Here is a 23,833-nt window from a genome sequence, read left to right as displayed (position 1 = left end):
TAAAAACTCTTGAATGCTATGAATAAGATTTATTTAATAATATATTTTTAATTTTAGATTTGAAATTAAGAAAAGTAAAATCTAAAATATGTTATGGATCATTATTACATATGATCAATTGAAATTGTGGTTACAAGTTTACTATTATTTCTTGTATTTAACATGTCTTACTAAAATATATTTTTAAGCAAATGTTTATTCCAAATTATTATCATTAGTTTGTTTATTACTTATAAACCCTAGCAAAAGTTTATAGGTACACTAACACATTTACAATATCTTAAGAGTAATTTTAATGTACTTTAGTTTGGATTTTTGGTCTATGAGTATAAGCTTCCAAATTTAAAAGAAGTAATGAAATGAAATTTTCGCCACTCGGACTGCTCCGGGGAATACCCGCCACACATTGTTAACAATAATCGATGTACGATTCGATTGTACGCAAGCCGCAGTACAATGCAAGCATCCACGAGGATAAGGTTGTATACCTATACAAGACAATACATAGGAGGGCCCTGTATCCGTGTATTGCATATATAGTATTTCTATTCTTAACTTTATGAATTGAGAATATACAGGTTGATTGATTGGAGATTTAATAGCTTTAAATAGGCGAGAACGTATCGATTATAAGAAAACAAAAATCTTTAACGTTTTTATGCCTATTTTTTAATTATCCTGTATACAGTGATCACACTAAAATTTGTCGCATTAATTTATTTATTTATTAAAATGCGATAGATCAATAACTTTTGCCAGTAAAAACGCTTTATACTATAATATCATTATATTATTTGTTACTTCTGAAACCATTGATTTATTTCTAATGTCGTAGCATACATTAATTTTAAAAAAGTTGAGTTTCTTCACCCCCTTTAAAACTTCTAAACCTATGTGTATATGGTCCGCCCAACACAATTGTCGATCATTCCACTGAGGCGACTTGCACAGTGTTAGCAAGACAGGACTCCAAGCTGCCGCAATCGAAGTCAAAACAATTGTTATTTCGATCTTGTAATATTGTCCCCCTGCACTAGCTAAGGTCATGTGAAGACCGAGGGTCTGTTGGAGTACTTCTGGCCTCTGTGATATGTAAGGAGGATATATAACTGAAATATAACTGAACATATCACTGGCACTGAAGGGCGTCCCAGATATCTGCGCGTTCGCATTCAAACCGCAGTCGCGTGATGCGTTATCGCTGCGTTATTCCCAGAAAGATATTTCCCTGCAGAAGGATAAACGACTTGTTATTGTCACATCTGTTATGGGGAATTTGGTGCGTGGCCTCTGGCACTAGCGCGCGCCGGCCACGCAGCGACAGCGATATCGTCATTAAAAATATACAAGTTTGACATGTGTGTGGAATTACAGTCGTTTTCTAATTCTGTAACAACAAAGTTACATATCTAACAGAACACTATATACAAAGTGATTGGCTGTGGGTATAAAAACTTTAAAGACATATATATCTTATTCGCTGTCGATTAATATGTGGAATTCCATATCCAAAAACTAATATTTTCAGAAATAATAAATAACTTTATCAAAATTCGAATTAAGACATTAAAATATAGCATTGCTTACTTTACAATGCAAATAGTTTTTTTTTATGACCCTCGCTACGGGGGCCTCTCGTACCCCTATTTATGGTGGGACAAGAACTTTATTGCAATTTAATTTTAACATGATTTTTATTTTCTCTCTCTTCTTTCATATTTTACTTTCTCTTTCGGTCTATTATCTTCTTTCATGCTACATTTCTACTTTCTTACCTTTTTGCTCTGTTCATCTATCATTCTTTCCTCTTTTCTTTTTACTTTTTTTCATTTTACATTTTTATTATACATTTTTACTTATTTTCTATAATACATTATATATCACATTTGAGTTTCATTTTATCACATTCTATCACATTTTTTGTTGTATATTTGGATTTTAATTTTTTCTGTATAACGTTTTTAACTATTTTCTTGCAACAAGCGAGGAATTCTTTCTTAGTTTCTTTTTCGCCTATCAGGGAGGCTATTGTCTCGTCCCTGATTTTTTAATTAAAAAAAAATGCAAATAGTTAAGAGCCTGTGATATTTTTTTTTAAATAATCTATGTCTACATATTTCAACGTAATCATTTTATACACGATTGTTCGAAATTGTTGATTTAAAGGTTTTAGCTAATAAATAAGTTCACATTCACATTTACACCAATTTATAATCATCCCTGTACAATAGTAAACGATCGAGCCGTAGATTTGAGACGGCACAAGCTGAAGTCCTATCTGTCCTAGCTGTGGTTGCGAAAAGTCTCTATGAAGTGGATATTTAAGATTTTGGCAGACTTACTCGATCTAACAATTGATATAGCGCCCTGAACCAAGGATAATCGAGCTTACAATAAGCTTGCAGTAGAAATGTCCAGGCTGTGAGCACTGAGCCCCTCAATCCCGGCTGAGCTGAGAATACCTGCAGCCTTTAATCCTCGATAAACAAAAAAAAAGGATTAAATAAATTCAAACATAGGAGATCATCTCATAGAGTGGATTACGTACAATTAACATTTTCGAGTGAGTTGCCTATTCAGACAAATGCTGAAAGAAGTCGTTAGACGAGTCCAGGTGTTATAAGTAGTGTTATAAGCCTATAACTAATATATGCAATAGATAAATATACATATAGAATAAAGAAAGTGATAAATAAAGAAAAGACTGAAAAAAAAATTATTGAACAATAAAGTCCCTAATCCCAAAAAGTTAGGGGTACGATTAAAAAAAATGATATATATGCAATAGTAAGGTCAAAGCAATAGGACACTTCAGACACTTTAAGTAAGATAAGGACCAATATTTAGCCACTGAGTCTGTGTTTGGCACTAAACTTGGGTGAAACACGTGTTGAGTAATTTGGCGGTGGCGGTTGTGTGATTCGCATTGTTTGCCGCATACGCATTTACCAGCGGGCTGGCGGGCGGTGCATTTTATTGCATGACTACCACTGCATGTGCGGAAGTGGCTAAATATTGGTCCTTTTCTTACTTAGTATGGACTTCCGCGAGGTAACGCCTGATTCCATTAAATACTTCAGACACTTTGTCTTTCATAAAATTTTAGATTTTTTATGAAATTATTTAGGGTTGTATTCCTATATACCTTTTCAATATTTTAAGTAATTAGCTCCCTGAAATAACTGAAACATCCAACGAAAGCTGTTCGTATTAGATGCACTGGTACATCAAATTAAGGATTTCCCGCAAATATTTTGAATTTATGAACAGGAGGAACTTGTCTTTGACATTCTAGAAGTAACTTAATAATGCCAAGAACGAGCAATGCCTCGATAGATAGCTATCCAAAAAGATTGACCTGACTAATGAAAAAATCAAACGTATTTCGGAGTTTTTCCTGTGTTTATCAATGTATCTTATTTTTTTAAAAATTAACTGCGGTTACTTACAATATATTTTAGTGTAGCGCTCAGCGGTTTTTTTTTTTTACTTTTGATTGATAGCAAATGTTTGAAGAGAAAAAATAATTTTTAATTTACCCTTGATTTGCACAGAAAAAGACAATGTGTGTGGCTTTTATAATTTTTCTCGCAATTTTTTTTTATTCACTCTGTAAGAACTTTAACTGTACCTTAATAAAAATAAGTAAAATTTTTTTAGTCGTATTGACTGAGCTGTTATCGAATTTTGCACACAGCAACACATTTAACGAATGGTTTTTCGCTTACTTTTTAATTATTATCATTACTACCTACACGCTATACGCAAAGACCGCCTTGTTATCTTACAGTCCTTTGTAAAAGATCCGGAACGCAGCGCCCAAATGTGCAGAGAAATTTTGGAGCTGCCAATACCGCGGCCCCGTAGTCAACCAACTAGACAGTATGCAGTGATCGATTATAAGTGCACATCGAATCAATCTTTATATATAACATAATAAAGAAAAATCAATAAAAGAACGCAACTAGATATAAATATTGTGGACAAATAAACGAATGGACTAGATCAGCAATGCCGAGGCTTTTGAAGAAGGCACAGGGCGACACATTCTGTTGATACAATTTTGATTACCGCTGAGGCCTTACATCGTGAAACTCGTTACATTTTTTGCATCAATTCTCTAATCTTTCCATATCTCTAAAATACACCAGTGATGAATATAAATAATAAATGCAACGTAATTAGAAATTAAGACTACGGCACTTTCAATGTCGGAATATATTTTAGATCTACTGTAGTGTGATTATATATGTATACATATATATATCTGTTGTGGTTAAATAGGAAATATCAAAACGCATAGTATTCGTAGTAATTATAGTCTACTAAAAACTCCAGATATGTACGTTTTTTTATCTGTTTACTATAATGGGTATATATGGTATATATATATATATATATTATATATATATATATATATACCCACCGACCAATGAAGGTCTGGCACGGTCTTCGTTTTTCACAATATGTGACCATGAGAATGATAGAATCTGGACACCACGCCAAATCTTTGGGAGTCCCGGGGGAAAAGACGGGCGGAGCAGGACTTGTGTTTAAAAAAAACCGCAAAGCACATGACTTGCGGCACACGCAACAGCGGAGGCGCTGAATCAGCCGCGATAAGAGCCGAAGCGCCCGCGACGCGCCGACCTCAGTCCGCGTCGCGACCTCTGACCGGGCGCTCCTCCCGCGACCTCCTGCGACCTCCCGACATCGACATGGACACTGTGCCCCTCCCGGTCTCCTGGCTGCAGAACTTCGCCCTCGCCGCAGGTGACAGCTTCGCGATATCATAAGCTAACATTAGAACAGCTCTGCCTTTGTTCGCTTCCGATAACTAATTACAAGCCCTTATCGGGCCGTCCTCCAGTTTTAGTGACGAGTCGGCTCTGGTGAGCAACGCCGCCGCCGCATCTGTGTCGAGGTCTCCTTGATGTTCCACTTGTCGGTGGTTATATTTATTTGTGATCACTCGCGCACGTCACGCGAAGAGTGCCAGATGGCTCAAAATTGATCAAAATTAGAATCAAACCGAACTCCCCATTCATTCGTTATTTTATCAAATGTTTTCCTCGTATTACCAAATTGAACTTGATAATACATAAGTTAATAACTGTTTTAATAGGCTGTTTTAATAGGCTAGAAGACCAGAATGAGTCACGCCGTTGTTGTGTTATGTGAAGAAGACCGACTGTGTGTTCGACAAGGAACTGCGTGCGCGTGTACCGAACAAGTGTAAATAGTGGAGCGATTACAATAGAGCGATAAAGAAATCGATGTATTTAAAAAGATCGGGCGGATGTTAACGAGTACTCTAGTTAAATTATCGCCCGAATAAAATAAGAAATGGGCGCCGATTGTGACGTCATAGTGACTGGGTCATAGTCTCCTAGATCACCGAGTCATGGAGGAACAAGACACCTTCCAATTTGCCTGCAGCGTCAAAGCAAACAACATGCTTATACGAGTACATCTAAATTCTATTCAACACTCGATGTTTAGATACCTTGTTTATCGTATATTTGAGTAAAAATTTAATTTAACAAAAACCCTACGACATTTTTGAATGATAATACGGTTTGAGAATGAATTGCTTTAGCTTAGTATTAAGGACTCTTGTCATATATCACAAAAAAAAACATTTGAATTTGTTATTGGTTCTCCTAATGCCTGGAATTTAAAGCCATTGTAATTTTATTTTAAAGGAATGTAATCAATTTCTAATTTCTGTAAAATTGGTTGCATTTTCCTCGTGTCCTACTCTTCTTTACGATCGAAGTTTATATTTTACTTCTTTTACAAGAATGACATCACGCGCGCTTGTAAAAAAGTGACAAGGTAGTGCCGGTCCGGAGTCCAACAACACCCTGTCACTCTCTCTAACTCTAATTGTTTCTATATGTACAATGGTGTTCTATTGACTGGTACTACAAAGTATAAATAGTCAAATTTACACCTCAATCGTCCTGGTACCAGACTATACCTGATTCCAGTTTAAAGTTCCTATTACAATGCAGCCGCGTATCAGATGGTAGCTGCGATATATTGGTAACTTTAGATGACAATGTTTCAATCCTGTGTGTTCTGTCGACAGGAAGCGGCAGCGTGGGCGGCGTGAGCGGCGTGGGCGGTGTGGGCGGAGCGCTGTACGGGCAGAACGTGGTGATGGGCTCCTGGTGCGCTCCCTACGACGCACTGCAGCGCCCCCCTGCCTACGGTAAGTTAAGAAGCTTTGCTATTTTCTATTTTTGTTGTTATCAAGTGTGTACACTTTTGGTAAGGTCCTTGCGACTTGCTTGTTTTCTCCGTCTATTATTGAGAAAAAAATATCCCAGGGATTTATATCTGCCTTCAGATCAGTTAGGTTCTGGCCGGCTCTTCTCAGCTGATCATCATTCAGAGCTGTTGGAGGTGTAGTTTGCAGTAACCAGTTTATAATATTAAAAACAATTGACGATTCAAATGTGCGTGAAAATGCGTACTTAAGTAAAGATATTTTGAATTTAGAATTTTTTGTAATGCATTAACTTGCACTAGTTTGTTGAAGACACTTGCATTAGCTTGTTGAAGACTTAACAAAGGCTCAGGCACTACGCGAGTGAGTCACGGGAGTATATGCCGAGTGCGTGACGCAGCGAATTCGGATAACCGCACAAACAAGTGATTCGACCCACAGAGCCGGCTCGCGGCGGCGTCAGCGGCGATGTAATGCAAAGTGCTGCGCATCTTGAAGTATCTTGCGGCATTGTTACTTGAACTAATGCGTCTTCTGTGTCTTGGGCATTAGAGAATGTCGTGCCACATTTTTACCCATTATTTGGTATCTTACTAACTCCGCAGACGTTGCAAATTCAGTCTTATTCAGCCTTGTATTCCCATTTCTCTAGTTCTTGATGATGATAAATTAAACTTAACGTCAATTCAATATAAAAGTTGTTTGTTTCTCGTTGGCATTTATTGGTCTTGGATCAGATCCGGACTTGGCTTACTCCGGGACATTAAGACCGAGGCGTCGAGAAGAAACTTAAGGCGATGCATAGCCGCGTGGTGCGCTGTTCGACAACGCGATGCGTCTTGTAGCCTCGTCGGAAGTTATCGTGTCTTGTTCTTTGCCGTCATCCGAAGACATGTGGCGTTATAAGGCTCCGTGCGTTATGTAGGCGATGGTGCGTCACCGCGGGACATCAATTAATGGATTCGGGTTAACGCTGTCGGCCGGATAGGCGATACGCGTCGCGCGGCGCCACTCGCTCGTCGTTCCTTCCGCGAACTGATAAGCGCCTGTCTACTCAGTAAATGCTGGAGCGACTCGCTACCGACGTTAGCGGCCTATGTAAACTATTACAATTACTATGATCGCATAATTGAATCAGTATATCAATATTAAAACTGTAAGTCCCGCGTTTTTATGAAATATTACCGCACAGCAGGAGTTAGATCAGTTCTGATGTAAGCTTTCTTAGTATTTTTAGATATCTTGAAGAATGTCATCATCATGATCGTTGCCACTGGATATCTGTCATAGATTTCCGACTGTCGAGATAAAAAGTAACCAACTGAAATTTATGTGATGTTCTGATGTAAGTAATAACTAGGCAGTCGCAAGGACCTAAGTTTTTATCCGCCACGAGCCCGGGGCCGCGAGGTCTCATCAAAACACTACCCTCTAGTACCTTCCTGTGTCACGTGTACTTTTATATTTTTCGTTCCCTAGAAAGTTTCTGTGCTTTATTGTGTTGAAGAGCAGATTGTAGATGTTGTACTATCGGAGTTGGTTGCGTCGGAGCGCGCGCGGGGGCGCTGCGGCGAAGCCCCCGCGCGCGCTCTGACCGGCGGCGAGGTGCGCCGGCAGATGGCGTGCTGGAGGCGTACGAGGAGGGCCGCGAGTGCGTCAACTGCGGCGCGAACAACACCCCGCTGTGGCGCCGCGACGCCACCGGCCACTACCTGTGCAACGCGTGCGGCCTCTACCACAAGATCAACGGCGTCAACCGGCCGCTCGTGAAGCCGAGCAAGCGGCTGGTGAGTGTCCGCCCCAGTAACGCTCTGTCTGCGCGCAGGTGCTGACGCGGAGCTGCTCACCCGCTTCTATAAGGACGGCTCCGTGCAGAGATGGATGAGTGTGGAGGGCATGGCCCGGGGCATGAAGAAGGTGAGTCGGTGGCGTGTAGGCTAGTGCATGCTTCCCGCCCGCTTGACCGACGCCCGCACCCCCCACGCACCCCCCCGCAACCCCGCACACTTCCCCACTCCCATACAACGCGACTAACTCTTGTCGGCTCTCGCCGTAGAACTACACGCTACCGCTCCTCACTTTAGCGGCGTCGGGTGCACCGATGGCGACGCGATCGCTCGGTTCACCCGACGCCGTCCTGTTCGATACGAGTCGCGAGACCCGCGCGGGGCGTCCCCGTGCGGGACAGCCACGGGCGCGGGACACACGCCCGCATTATTGTCGTGTGCTTATCGAACAGTTGTGCCGTAGTTAACATGGTGGAGGGCTCTGCATGCGCATTCGCCAACTCCCCGGTGTCTGAAATTATCCTAATGTTCCATAAGGTGGCGACTTGATCGACACAGAAGCGCCAGCCCCGGCGGTCGGACGTACGATAGTGTTAACACATAACAACGATTACCCAAAACTGTGCACCTGCCTTATCGCGGCCGCGGCCGTGGCATCTGATGACGCGGCTAGTTTCGTCACTACCGATAACTTTCTGTTTAAAGCGGTTTTTTCAATTTTCGAAACAGTTTTCGTTGTACATAATTTGATAAATACTTATTTTAACGTACCAAAATCAAGTGAATGAGGTTCGTATGCGAATTCAGCGCGATGGGTTTTATTTTTAATTAATTTTATTTTACGATTTCGCCAATTAAAGTAACCGGTTCCGCCCATTGCGAACACGCCCGCTAAAAAAATAATTTTACAGATGTCCTTATCTCGTGCTCGGAGATTTGAGTGAAGCGAGGGGCGCGGCGGAGGCTGCGCCGGCGCTCTCCGCGCACGCTCACGTAATGAAGAAATAAGCGGGTGCTTTCAATTAGAGTCGAGTGCGTCGATTTATTTCGCATAAAATCGTTGACGGCGCGCCGTATCGCGGTAACGAGCCGATTCTCCGCGGCCTTCATTAGTGCAGCGATCTTATTATATTTTAAAGTTCTCACTATACAACTGTAAAGTCCGGAGCCCGCGCGTGCTTCGACCCGCGCGCTACTCAACTTTAAGAATTTAATCCGCGTCCGCGATAAAGGATTCGCAGCTTTGTCCGGGTTGTAAGACCTAATTAGTGCAATCCACCGGCACGTTCGTCTGTTGCAACGAATGCCTTACCTAATTAGTGTTGTAATTAGTTCTTACTTAACAGCATGTGTGTTCTTATCTTGACGTGCATGTAGAAATCATTCTTGAGTGACAGTTTCAATTTTCTTCACTATTAATAAATTGTGTCTTAAACGATACACAATCTTGTTACACAATATCAGCCGCCCTGTACTTACCTGTCTATACGCTCGACGTTTTTAAAATTTTGTAAAGTTGGAAGGTTTCTTGCGGACAATGATACCGTCATGTGGATACCAATGCGCAGTTTTACCAAAGAGTAGCTTGTAGCCCGACAACAGCAACGGATTAGGTCAAAGTTTAGCCTTTTCATGCACTTTTATATAGGAATACACGCATTTTCACTTAGGCGTCACACCATGGAATGTCTGCCTAAGCAATCAGTCAGCCATCCACTGTGCAATCAATGTGACAAAAACAAGTTAAACTACAGTTCAATTGTATTTAAGTAACATATTTGTGTAAATGGGTACCGTAGTGCTTTAAGTATATTTTCTCGAAGTGTCATCAATATTTCAACCATGGGATGTCCAGTGTTGGACACATATCTCCCATATTAATTTCGAATAAAACCGGTTGGAAGCGGAAGCCTGTGTCCAGTGATCTCCCACGACTTAACAAGGTGATATGTCCAATTTGATTGGACGCTCTAGGCTGTGCTCGCTGGTGCACGATCTTCACTCCAAAATATAAGCTCTGCAGCGGAGCACCTCGTCCACGGGTTATTCAGCCTGTCCACTTTCACTTCGAATTGTCATTTCGTGTTGCTTTCTTTTCTACTACGAATCTCTACATTTAAAGTGTCCTCCCTAAATACAAATTGAATATAATCCAAGCCACGCTGATAAAAACGAATATTTTTGAGAAATTACTTATGTTTTCTCTTGTTGAAGTTTTAAACCTGCTTGTAATCGACTTGGTAAAACTGACTTACCCTTAAACAATCGTACATTGGTATATTAGTTCGTGTCGTAGAATTTCAATCCAAAACTTCAATATTCGGTTTAGTCCACAGACCACTGCAAGGCATAAGCCTCTAGCTAAGATATCTATTGGCAGGCAGGCGGGTTGGCGATCGCAGTGTGGTATTGTGTTACGCAAAAAACCAGAGGACCCGTTCTCTGGTTACTTGTTTGTGCGCAGCGGCAATCCTATGTAATTAATGCACAAAGTGCAAATTATTTACGTAAAACGGTAATCAAACCCAGGACCTGCGAACGCGTCTCAGTCGTCTACCGCTACACTACCGCTGCTCAACTGTAATTTGACAACTCTCTTCAGTATTACGTACAATTAATAAAAAAGTTTTGATCGTCTATTTAACAAAAATGCACTTGCAGCACTACACTAGTTTTGCCCTACACATGTACAAATATAAACACTTGAAATGCTCTCAGATGTAACCTGGATACAAGTGTATTATTAAATGAATCTCACGCACATTCGCTTATGTCGAACACTGATACACGAACACATTCATTAAAAACACTAGAGCTCTAACGCGGCGCGTACATTAGAAGCATTACCACTTTAGTTCTAATTTTAAACACGCTCCACACCGCTCAACGGAACAAAAATGACCACATCTTAAATCTAGCTTGAGTAGTATATGCATGCAGATTTGACCTGAGATGTTGGTAGCGTTCTAATCAGGTGGAATGTCCGAAAGGTCTCGATAAAACAATGGCTGCCTAATTTTTATCAACCTCATTCATATCCCATGATCCAAAGTGGAATATAACTTTAGTACATAGAATTAGTGAGCGATCGTATGTGTAATGAAAATGTCAAAACAGCCCATTTTTATAGAAACTATAATGTTATGAAATTTAGCTTCCCACGTCTGGTCTGAAAAGAGCGCACGATAATCTTTTTATCGGGTTTTTAGGATCATATTAACAGATATATTTAGTGCAGTAGTTTGAGAAATTCATTCATAAGGTCTTTTATCATGAAAAATTCTATACACTGAGATAAGATGTCTTTATAAAATTTTTTTAACATAATGCATGAGTTTTTACGGCAATTTAAGCTAAGCGCACAAATTTGGTGAAACTTCAAATTGCAACAATCATACAGTCCATAACTAAAAAGGCATGTTTTTAGTTGTGTGAGTGTATATGGGGATGTGTGTGTGAGCTGTGGACGCTGTGTGTGCAGTCGGCGGCGCGGCGGCACGGGCAGTGCTGCACCAACTGCGGCTCGCGCAACACCACGCTGTGGCGCCGCAACAACGACGGCGAGCCGGTCTGCAACGCCTGCGGCCTCTACTACAAGCTGCACGGCATCAACAGGCAAGTGCAGCATCACCTCCACCTAGCGCACGTACCATCTCATCACCTTTAAACCTTCGACTTATACGGTATCTGAATATATCGCTTTCAAGTCGTCTTGTATAAATCATATTAAACAACCAATTATGTCGTATAATCATTGACGCTGTACCTACTTCATCGCTCAGAGAACATGTTTATATCCACAGCTCTAGAATAAATAGAATAAAAAGAAGAATTTTTAGAAAAAGAATATCCGTCGAAACAGGCTTAGTTACAAAACCCACCTATCCCAGATTTATCGTCACGTCTGTTTCTGCTATAACGTAAGACATGAAAATTATGTGAACAAAGCCGATCTCCTAGTCTTGTTATATATAAATAAAGATCACTATTTTCCAAAATAAGAAAGGACCAATATCTAGCCACCTCCGCACATGCAGTGGTAGTCGTTTGCCAAACACCGAGTGTTCAGCACTAATCTGTGTAACAACTCCTGAAGATGCCCCGTGGAGGGGTGAAACGCGTGTTGAGTGAATTTACGGTGGCGGTTGTGTAGTTGGCATTGTCTGTCGCATGCGCATTTACGAGCGGGCTGGCGGGCGGTGCACTTTCATGCACGACAACCACTGCATGTGCGGAGGTGGCTAGATATTGGTCCTTTCTTATTTAGGATGGACTTCCGCAATGTAACGCCTGAATCCATTAAACACTATTTTCCAAGCTTTTTTGTCTATTTAAAATTCTTACGCATCCCTATGTAACATATATAATTCTTGTATTAAAGAAAGAGTTATAGTATCGTCAAGTCCTCTTTCAAATCGCCTGCTTTAACATCCAAATTGCCCCCCGTTTGGGGCGTGGGACCAACGTTGGATAACACTGGTATAGATAAAGGGGCGGATAGGAACCCATCTTTGTTACAGCGTGACTAAAAGCTAAGTGTCGAGAAGAGTAATTTCAAGTGCCTCTGCGAAGGATTTGTCTTTTGTCATCTAGCGGCACGTGCCATTGGAACTTATCTTTGTTAAAATTTTGTTTAATAACTATTGTGTTTATATAATATTAAGTTGCGATATTAATGTATCTCAATAGATGTGTACTTATTTTTGGCGACTGAAAAAGAAACCATTTAGCATTAATGTTCTCGTCCAAATGAGGCCTTGATGCGAATAGTGTGTTAAGGAGACGAAATATTATCTCTCAAGGCGGCGACTAACAGCCTAGTTTTTGAAAGGCCTATGTATTTTAAAACCGTTGGTATTACATATATTCAGACGAACATCTCTCTTGTTTCGTTCGTTTGTATATTTTAATAGTATAAGAAATTATTAACAAAAATAGAAAAGAAATGTTTTTGTTTCAATTAGGAAAGCGAGGTTGATTCTGCTACTAATAATAATAAATAATAAGTTAGTAAAAATCCTAAACGTAGGTTAAATTTTTGTAACAAAACGAATTAGAACTTGCAGTGGACATGTTTTCACATGTGGTGGAATTAACAATGTTATAATTTACAGACCTCTGGCGATGAGGAAGGACGGTATTCAGACCAGGAAGAGGAAACCGAAGAAGTCAGGAGGCGGCGCTAAGCCACCGCAGGAGACGGCCAAAAAGGACGATCACAGTTCGCCCGGCGTTGACGGTGAGCAAGCTATACGATTTCCACGATTTTCATGACCTCTTAGACTGGCGTTGAAATCAGAGAGGAGACAATAGCCTCTCTGATAGGCGGCGATGACAAACAGGCGTTCATATCCCTTTGTAAAGAGATCGCCAAAAGGGCGATAGAAAGAAATAAAACAAACAGAGTATAAAAAGATAAATAGATTAAAAACGTAAATAAAAACAAAACTGTGATAGTAATAATTATAGAATAAGTAATAATGTGTAAAAAAAATGTAAAATAAAAATATAAATCAAAAAATGTAAAAAGAAAAAGGGAAGAATGATAGACGAACAGAGCAAAAGGGTAAGAAAGAAGAAATGTGGTATAAAAGAATGGAATGAAAGATCATGTGAAGAATGGAAATTAAAAAAAAAAAAACTAAGTGAAAAAAAAAATTGCCCAAAAAAAGACCCTGTCCCACCACAAGATAGGGGTACAAGAGGCCCCCAATACCGGGGATCATAAAAAAATGACCTCTTAGAAATGAACACGTAGTCTAAGAATTAGAGGACAAAAATTAAAAAAAAAATTACTTCTACACGTTTATTTATTCGGTGTAATGAATGTTCAGGTTACCGCTTACTAATTGCGTGCGATAAGCGCGGAGCGTGTACAAAAGGAGGCAGCTGCGAGCCGCCATGATGGCCTCCTTTACCAATTTAAAGCCGTTTCCAACTTACTTATTTACTTCTCTATTATTTCATTTATTTTTGTCCAAACCAAAATAAGTTTAATCAATGTACCGTACAGTTCGCGGCGAATTTATACTCTACTCTGAAGTTATTTCTAGCAGGGGTAGTGACAATGTTTTATTATCACCATCATGAGAGCCAACAGACACACACTGCCAGATATAAGCCCCTCCCATAAGTCGCCATGATGACCAGACTTCCCGCGACTTTAACTATGTTGTCGATCTACCTAATGGTGGGCATACCGAGTCGTGGGCACCTCTTGAGAACCACTCAAGTGACCATCTATTGCACAAGCTGTATGCCCCATGCACTGCTATTTCAGACGAGCAATTCGAGCTTCATTGATGACTTTGGTTCGTCTACAGCTCAACTCATTTCCGATTAGATCTGACAAGAAAACTCCATGCATAGCCCTAAAATCTTTATTTAATCCCATAACTTATGTTTTATTTCGTTTAGGTATATTTAGCATTGAATGTAATAGTATAAAATAAAAAACGACAGTAACGGTAGTAATCGATAACATCATCATAGATGAACATAGTCTTAACCCATAGATTTTCAATACGACCCGCTCACAGCGGCCTGCATTGGTTTCCGATGACCTTAAAGAGGTAGACGTCGTACGCTGCGTTGGCCGTTTTGTGATCTCCACTCTCCCACGTTTGGGCACCATAATTGTTAACGGGCTTGCTTTCAGCCCACACACTTGCTCATGATAGTGAAAATATATTTGCTTGGAGACCTTGCATAAGGGACTTCATGATTTCAAAACGCTTTTTAATTTCCAACCTTATTTTTAAAACGTAATCTAATTGATTGGTCATCTAAGGTAAAGGCCGTAGTCGGACATCAACTTTGACTACGCCTGACTACACCACTGCATTCAGACATTTACATCCCGCTAATACCTATTAGTTACTATTGCGATTTAACTCGAAGTTCAGAGCTTACTGAAACGATGACGCGTGCTGTACCACGTTTAATCTATTACAGTAGTAAATATTATCGCCTACTCTTTGCAGAGAGCAAGCCCAACGTGCCGGAGGCTTTGCCACTGACGTCCGGAGGCAGCGGCGTGCGACCGCGAAGTGAAGCCAGCGCGACGCCCGGCCCGCACGCACACACGCACGCGCACGCGCACGCGCATGCACATGCTCACGCGCATGCACACGCGCACAGCCAGGCGCAGCAGTACGGGCTGGGCGTGCCGGCGCCCGCCTTCCTCTCCAACCCGTCGCTGTTCAACATCAAGAGCGAGCCCAGCGCGGCGCCGCCATACGACAGCTACGCACACGCCGCGCCGTACCACTCCCAGCAGCACTACCTGCACGCGCTGCAGGTACCTACTCACCACACACATGATCATGTCTAGTGATAGACGCCTAGCGCAAGGCATAAGCCTTGCCCAAAAGATCCCCACCATCGCCGCAAACTGGTCCTGTGCTACCCGCGTCTAGTGACCTCCCGCGACATTATGTCGACGGTTTACCTTGTGGGGGGGGGGGGCTACCCACGCCGCGTCTAACGGCTTGTGGTCTTAACGGCCTTCGGTTGCACGGGTGATGTGCTCCATCGCCATTTCAGACGAGCAATTCTTCGAGCTACGTTGGTGACTTTAGTTCTCCTGCGGATCTTCTCTTTTCTGATTCGATCCCGCAGCTCCGGGTGTAGCTCATATACCCACCCTGGGACTGTCCCAACGAGCTCACATCACGACTCTTTATTGTCTCTCTAATAGTGCACACGAGCGTATAGTGAAATTGTGTACACTGACATTCTTGAACCTTTCCACGAATCGCCATCAGTCATCAGTTGTGGTTTCTTTCATTTTTCCAACAATGAAGTCTACAATTATTTTCTTAACTATTTCAGTACGGACTGGGGAACGGCGACGAGGAGGAAGGCAGCGGCTTCCTGCACCAGCGCAACGTGACGGCGCACGCCAAGCTCATGGCGTCCACGTAGCGGCGTCCTGGACTAAACATCACCACGAGAACCTGAACTTGTCCCATCAAACCACAGACGGTCCAGTAGCGACGGTGAAGAGGCAGACAGAAAGCAATACTTGCTATCACGGCCACCGAGTTTGGATTAAAAACAACTGGACTAAGCAAATCCAGCACCCAATTGGGTTCAAGTCATTATCAGTCGGTGCTTTTAAAGAGAACTGGACACCCAAATGAGTCTAGCGGTCACCTGACAGTGACCGGGTGTACGTAGGGTAGTCGTGACAACGTAGCGACTTGTAATCTTCTAATTATATAAAACCTAGCGGGTAGTTGTAAATATCTAAGTGTATTTTCCGACTGAGTAGGTTGTCACTGTGTACTGTACATGGTATTATTAGTTAGCTGTAATGTTCCTGAACTCCGTGACGACGCTCGTTATCACGGGCCCAATGAGCTTACATACATACATACATTAAAGAGGCCATTGTGTACAAATATATGCATATTTTACCCCGGACCTGAGGTGATTTATATATATTATCTGTACTAATTAGTCGGCTGTATTAAGCAACATTGGGTGATGCATTTTAAAATATAATACTTTTTATAATAAATGTCCATTAAAACTATTAGATTTTAAGTGTGAACAGTATTCAAGAAATTGTTCGTGACATTGTCTATGTAATGCGGGCTCCATGTGTAGACACTCCGGACCCCGCCCCGAGCCGGAGCTGCGCCCACGCGCGGGCTCCAGTCGACAGGCGGCATTTATAATTAGATGTATATAGTAGTACTAATTAAAAAGAACTATATTTCAATAACAATTTATTTGGCGAAGCACGGAAATCACAGCATCTACACTTACATACTTTTATTTAAATAATACTTATTATAGCCTCATATAAAACGGTGCCATCCATCACGCACAAAGCTATTTGTGAGTACAGTGTAGTTATTAATCAACCATTGTAATGAGATATTGGTCCCAATCTATCCATAATGAAATGTGTACAAAATTATGTAGTTATATGAAATATATATATCTAAGCACTTTGAAATTATGTTTTAATGGAGAGTGCGAAGAGGGCATCTCCGGAGAGCCGATAGTAGCACCACTGTTCCCTTTCGGTGAGGTTTTCAGCACCCAATGCACCATAGAAGCTACGAGCCTCATTCCACGCCAGAACATGGAAGTCTAATCTGCAACATCCCATTCTGACTGCCTCCTGAAACATGAAAACAATTATTTTCTTTTAGCATATTCTATCAGGTTTACATTTCCATATTATCCAAATTTACTAGTCAACCTCTCAAAAATACAGGGTGATCAGTTATAGGTAAAAAAAGATTTAGAGGTTAATATAATTCATTTGTCAGTTAAAAGCTTTAACATTTTTACAACTAATTTAACCAATTAACCTGTATATAGTAATCACTGAAATATGCTACAATATTTTTTTACACAAATTTGATAGGACATTAACTGGCAACACAAAATCTGCATGGATAGATAGTAAATTATAATTAATCTTAATGCAGTAATCTGAATTCTGAAAATACTTTTTCTAACAATATATTACATTATTTATTTTGTTTCGAAGCCATGCGATGTTAAGATAGAGTATATCATACATTAATTGACAGAAAATTAGCTATACATTCACCACCTTAAAACTACTATCTACATAGCCAAACACCCTGTATAATGGAGAGTGGGTAGATCAACAAGATAGATGAATCATAATAACAGATCCAACCGAAAATCAGAGGCCTTCACATTAGAATGATTTAAGATTCTCACATACACACACTCTCAAGTTCTGAACATTTGTCCAGAACAGAGTAATGAAAAAAAAAACCTTTTTTGACAGAAACATTTCAAAAAACATGTTTTGGAGCAATGTCATTGTTAAATCAAGAGATGAGTAGAGTTGAGTTCAATAGAAATTAATTAAATTGTGATCCCTTATAACAACATCCTTGAACTTTTAATATAGTTAAAGTTTCAAACACATTCTGATTTAACAAGAGATCAACAACTCATGTTTTATTTCAATTCTATTTCACAAATACAGTTAAAGACTTGCGATAGCAGGTCATGGTTTCAATTCCCAGTATACTATCTTATATAACACACTTTGTGCAATAATTATATGGGATTGTCACTGCTCACAAACGAGTTTCAAAAAGATGGGCAAGTAGTATGCTCTGCATACTACAATACCACATTGGGATCACCAATCCCCCTACCAAGAGTCATGACTATGTTATATCCTACATAGATATCTCTCAGAAAAGGCCCATGTCATGTAGTGAGTATGTCTATGTGCTAAAATGATCACATCACTTAATAAAAAATTACTTTCATTATAGTTGCATTTTTAATAACTTTTTGCTTGATAATTCTAGAGCCTTTCAGGGGGTTTATTCGATACCCATATAGGCCACTGTTAAAAGGAGTTACTAATTTTTTGGGGCCTTTTTAATAGTCTTGGCCATGCTGGAATATTTATCAAAATTTTTGATATTTAGTTTTTAAGAATATCTTGAGACCACATAGGTACCTGACCTATAATGACTCCTATATAAGTATGTTCTTATCTATATGTTAGTCAGATTGGATTTTAAAATTGCAAGTTAAAATCCAAAAAATAAATGAACTGTACAAAACAAAATAAACATAATAAATATCTCACATTTAAATCTAAAATTAAAATATAAAACAATATACAAGATTGATCTAATTCAGTAATTTGATGACACAATCAATTTGACTAATTAACTTAATAACACAAATATGACTTTACCGCTGCAATACTATAGAACAATTTTTTCCCATAGCCGCGCCGTCTGAAATTTTCCCGAACATAAACATCTTCCAACATAAGAGCACGACCTTTCCATGTTGAATATGTTGGGAAATATATTGCATAGCCCACTATAGTGCCTGATGGGGACAACTCAGCTACCTTACATTTGAATGCTGGCGGCTGTCTTTCAAACCCATCACGCTGAAGATCTGCAAATTATTTTTCAAAAAGTGACAATAATTTATATTTACACACATATATGTGATGAAAACCATTTTATATAAGAGGGCTTCTATTCTTTTTATTCTTCTCTTCTGCCATTAGATGCCCAGAGCAATGCTTCTACCAAAGAGTAGATTGCGCAGCAAAACTCCTAGCATAGTTAACACCATTGCTCTGAGCCTTCTTCGGATCCCTATGTCATCACATATATTACATTCAAAGGTATGTAATTATAAAGAGTATGAAATATTTATTGAAACTAACCTTCGACAGTTAACTGAGGACCTTCTACCATGTGTTCATAGTCTGCTAACTCCTACGAACAATATATTTATAAATGTTACGGTAATATGAAATGCAGCTCTGTAAATAATATAATTTAAAAATCTCTAATGTTAGGGGGACCGGAAAGTAATTTCGTTTCTGTCGATACATTTTACAAAAAACAATTTTTTGTTATCGCTCCGACATTGAAAATTTGTATACTAGACAGCAAATGGTTTTTGATAACGACGGTGAATATATTGTTGATTTGTTGATTAGAAATACAAACTTGTTAAGAATGTAGTCGTGTGAATTTAACTTAAGACGATTCGATTAATAGTTTTTATAAAATGCTTAAATACAGTGCAATGTAACATATTTAATTACTGATGTATCCAACTCCCGATCACCTTCTGAAACTTTAGTCGCAAAAGGTAGTTACCTGAATCATATCGGCAACGGTAACCATATCATTAGCGGTCGCATCGCGTATATTTAATTCTTCATCTATTACTTGATTATTCATTTTAATATTTTTGGAAAAAAAAATATTCAATACTTTTAAACTTTATTATACCGGGTGCCTGTTAGCGCGAATGACGACCTTATGTCATTTTCATATCAGTTCCTCCAGCAAGGCAAATGAAATATAATCCGTACGGCCAAAGTAAAAACTATAAATAATTTTCAGTACAAATATTAATCATTACTAATAATCGTTCAAAAACTACTTTTCTCATTTTTAAACTTCAATTATTGCTAATAAAATCTGTAATTACGCTTTCCAGAAATAACAGGAGTTGTGACAATGTCTTATTGAGAACTAACAAATTTTCACAAAAGTGTATAATTATCCATACAAACAAAATTCATTCTCAACTATGGTTATCTGTAATAACTAAAAATTGTAGGACCATACAGAGTATAATCTTCTTAGTATAGCCAACCTTTGGCGAAGGAAAACGTTTTCATGTCATTATTGGTAAACCACTAAGTTATAGTAATTTCTGAAGTAATTGGAAGCAGGTTTAACTGTGTTAAAAATAACATCACAAATAAGGGAAGGAATTAAAGAGAACCAAATGGCTCATAAAATACTTTTATTTGTATTCTATAAAGAATAATCGAACTTGCGTTAGTTAGCATATTTAAACAACATTGTAGTAGTCTCTCAAATCATTTAATTATGTGTTGCTAGCTAGTCTCTTATTTTTATTGCTCTGCACCGAGCTTAAATGCAGAAATTTAGTTACGCGAAGTTGGCCTGCCTTGCGTTCGCTATCAGGGCATCCCCGGTCAGCTGGTAACAAAGGGCGCCGTGAGAATCAGTCATGTTCTGTGCGCCGAGGGCTTCGTAAAATGCCCGCGCCTCGTTCCAGGCCAATACGTGGAAGTCTACTCTTCTGCAGCCAGACGACAGTGCTTCCTGGAAAAAGCGAACTTTTAAATAACATGAAATTATTTTTTGTAATTATCATGAAAATGATTAATTTTTTCTAGCAGTTGTCGTTGTGGAGGTCGTTGTACGATCGTTGTACGATCTTTCTCATAGTCCTCCGGCGTCCTCTCCAAGTGACATGACAGAAAATCAAAGGCGATTCCACGAGAGATTTGATTGGATTGTCATAAACTTGGGCTACCGTTAGACCTTATAATTGATGACTCTAGCCTAAACAACAAAGACTTCTGAAGGCGGTCTATTTTATGTAAAACATAGCTAAAAGTATTTCAAAACTTAAGAGTGTAACGTGTGAGAATATGAAAGTGTAATTCATTCAACTTAAATAATGGAATATTTGCCGCTACCAAAAGGTTATCGAGTGGCGACGAAAAACTGGAAGACGCGGAGTCGGTAGCCATCCAATTAGGTGGTCAACGTCGCGGTAAGTCGCAGGACGCATGCCGCGCATGACCATCATCGTGGTGATCTCTGGGCGAGGCCTCTGCATTGCATTGGGCGTCTCCTGCTTGATATGATGATGATGATATATTTAAACATGATTTCAGGGGAGGTTCATTGTAGTAAAAAGGTGTTATAACTCACTGAAACAATTTTCTGAAACAGCTTCCGTCCTATGCCCCGCCGCCGGTGGGACTTCTTGACATAAAAGTTGTTCACCATCACGGATCTCCCTTCAAACGTGGAGTACGTTGGAAAATACGTTGCGTACCCCACCGGTACTCGCGTCTTAATGTCCTCCGCTATCACGCATCTAAACGCCGGCCACTGAGATTCAAATCCGTCTCGCTGTAGATCTTTAATATACTTTGAAATTAATAAATATTTGTTTATGAATACAGAACCTATGAATTGAGTAGTCCTGTTGCCTAAATGAAATGAAAGACTTAAAGCGTTCGTGCAAGAACGTTTTATATTGCTAGCAACTACAGCCATAATACTTTTTGTTTTACAACAGTCTCGCTGATTTGAATTGAATGAATTCGAATGCTGATTTGAATTCGGACGCCATCTGTAATGTACACCAAGCGCGCTGTTTCTAACGTCTAACACAAAGCAGTTCCCTAACGCGGCTAGCTTTGCTACACGACCTAGGAAGGTCATGGCACATTTTCGGGCAGCTACCACGTCAAGACATTGCCAACGACCAGTTTTCGTTTCTAATGACCTTTGAATTCGAAACCCTAATGAAATAACAGTGGTCACATTATTGACGGCGACCGAATTCAAATCGGCGTTCGAATTTTAAAATGAGCCCGCGGCTTGATTTGAAACAAAAAAATATTGTGGTCATAGTTGCCAGTAATACGAAGCGTCCTTACGTGAACGCTAACGACTGTTTCATTCGGAACGCTATTACGGAATGCTTCTATTAACAAATATTTAATGGAATCAGGCGTTACCTCGCGGAAGTCCATCCTAAGTAAGAAAAGGATCAATATTTAGCCACTTCCGCATATGCAGTGGTAGTCGTGCAATAAAATGCATCGCCCGCCAGCCCGCTGATAAATGCGTATGCGGCAAACAGTGCGAATCACACAACCGCCACCGCCAAATCACTCAACACGTGTTTCACCCCTCCACGGGGCATCTTCAGGAGTCATGTTACATCGATTAGTGCCAAACACAGAGTGAGCTTAGTCCGCTAAAAGCTTATAACAAAGAACTTAATACCATTTATTTGCACGACTACCACTGCATGTGCGGAAGTGGCTAAATATTGGTCCTTTTCTTACTTATCTATTAACAAAGTTACATAGCCATTTATACAGCTGCGGGAATAATTTCTTGTAGTGTTCCCACAGGCGCGCGATTCATGCGTTATAGTTCTGTTGCACTATAGCCGTCACCGAGTACGTCGTCAGTCAAGAAGACACATTCTTTGCTCGAGTGTGACGCCGGTCAGGACTTGCGGGTTATCATTAGAGCAATGAAATATGTAGGGCAGCCACAGGTATAAAAAATACAAGAGATTTGTTCAATTTTTTTATGACAAATGTATATAGAAACAATAAATAAAAAACAGTATGTTTGCTACGATGTTTTTAATGAAGAAACTTACGTTGGTAATGATTAAAAAATAATTAAGTCGGCCAAAATTATTTACCTTTAAATGTCAGCGTGGGACCAGACGACATATTTTGAAAGTCGGCCAGCTCCTGAAATCAATATTATCAAAAAGTGTTCATAAAAATCGAACACATCTTTTCGCGCGTGAAACTTTATAATCAGACAATTTAAAGGCATATTCTTTGCGAAATTTTGAAATGAATGTCGTTATAACGCAGCAAATTTTTATTATACAGTTCACCGCCCTTATTATAAATCAAGTATATTTTATGTTTATTCATTTTATTCCCATAAAGATCATTAACAGAGCTCATTCTTGTACTTCATGAGAAGAAAGCCAGAGCTCAATGCGCGGCATTCACTATGTGATCACTCGAGAAACTTCGAAACAATCGACTGTCAAATAGACGAATATTCTCTCTTCGTTAGTTGCGGCGTCGATCGAGCAGAGAGTGATAAAGTACGAGTATATAGACATTCAAGTGCGGGAGCTACGTGTTGATGGTTAAATATCTAATCTGTGAATTATATGACAAAGAGTGATGAACCAACCTGGACCATGCTGGCCACCGCAGGCATGTCCTCCGCGGTGGCTGCGCGGATGACAAAGTTTTCGCTGCAAGTCTTCATTTTAATTAAAATAAGTCGAGATACAAAGAAATACGGAACACGAACTGCGCGTGTATCGCCGTCGATGCAGATAACGCTAGATTACATATATTCGGCTCGCAATACAAATTCCTTATCAAGAATAAACACTTAGTTAATAATTCAACAGTTATTACTTCCCTGTAGAATTCGTTTTGTCAAAAATGAATAGCTAGTTGCGGTCCAATTGACGAAAAAAAAGCGTATTTAAAATTGTTCACTTAAATTATTTAGTTTACGTAACGTATCATTTAATAATACACTATTTACACTGCAAAACAATAATAATGATGTGAATATATTTTCATTGCTTTTACAATTCCATTCAATGCTTTTATTATCGATAACATTGGTGCTGCCGCTTGAACCTTTAGTTTTTTTGATATTATTCCCGCAGGTGTATACATAGCCTTTGAAAATTACAAGCA

The 23,833-nt window shown here is 39.7% G+C and overlaps 3 protein-coding genes across 5 annotated transcripts in view; 1 reads left to right on the top strand and 2 right to left on the bottom strand.

Annotated features, from left to right (window-relative positions):
• The window catches only part of LOC137929317 (GATA-binding factor A-like), a 75,361-nt gene extending 58,943 nt beyond the window's left edge, over positions 1-16,418 (top strand). Inside the window, exons 1-7 of one of the 3 annotated variants that reach the window (XM_068772199.1) lie at positions 4,718-4,773; positions 6,095-6,217; positions 7,853-8,022; positions 11,504-11,637; positions 13,137-13,261; positions 15,006-15,322; positions 15,856-16,418. In XM_068772199.1, the coding sequence (XP_068628300.1) occupies positions 4,719-4,773; positions 6,095-6,217; positions 7,853-8,022; positions 11,504-11,637; positions 13,137-13,261; positions 15,006-15,322; positions 15,856-15,948 (1,017 nt within the window). In that variant the 5' untranslated portion in view covers position 4,718 and the 3' untranslated portion in view covers positions 15,949-16,418. Of the gene's footprint in view, positions 1-4,717; positions 4,774-6,094; positions 6,218-7,852; positions 8,023-8,060; positions 8,153-11,503; positions 11,638-13,136; positions 13,262-15,005; positions 15,323-15,855 lie in introns of those variants that run through there. The other 2 variants (XM_068772198.1, XM_068772197.1) reach the window with 2 other exon arrangements.
• A 333-nt stretch (positions 16,419-16,751) lies between these two features.
• LOC137929318 (thialysine N-epsilon-acetyltransferase-like) lies at positions 16,752-19,820 on the bottom strand. Its single transcript, XM_068772200.1, has 4 exons — positions 19,671-19,820; positions 19,229-19,280; positions 18,740-18,951; positions 16,752-17,158 (listed from the first exon to the last, which is right to left on the bottom strand). The coding sequence occupies exons 1-4, from the start codon at positions 19,752-19,754 to the stop codon at positions 16,991-16,993; spliced, it is 516 nt and encodes a 171-aa protein (XP_068628301.1). The 5' UTR covers positions 19,755-19,820; the 3' UTR covers positions 16,752-16,990.
• Positions 19,821-20,435: 615 nt separating this feature from the next.
• On the bottom strand, positions 20,436-23,440 carry LOC137929791 (thialysine N-epsilon-acetyltransferase-like). Its single transcript, XM_068772896.1, has 4 exons — positions 23,310-23,440; positions 22,795-22,846; positions 21,273-21,484; positions 20,436-20,654 (listed from the first exon to the last, which is right to left on the bottom strand). The coding sequence occupies exons 1-4, from the start codon at positions 23,385-23,387 to the stop codon at positions 20,478-20,480; spliced, it is 519 nt and encodes a 172-aa protein (XP_068628997.1). The 5' UTR covers positions 23,388-23,440; the 3' UTR covers positions 20,436-20,477.
• Positions 23,441-23,833: the final 393 nt, after the last annotated feature.

This window comes from Battus philenor, unplaced genomic scaffold (assembly GCF_028537555.1).
Source record: "Battus philenor isolate CCGP_79_NKW_IND1 unplaced genomic scaffold, ilBatPhil1.0.hap1 SCAF_5, whole genome shotgun sequence".
Classification (NCBI taxonomy): Eukaryota; Metazoa; Arthropoda; class Insecta; order Lepidoptera; family Papilionidae; genus Battus; species Battus philenor.
The sequence above is the reverse complement of the archived record's forward strand: the minus strand, read 5'-3'. Positions and strand labels throughout refer to the sequence as shown.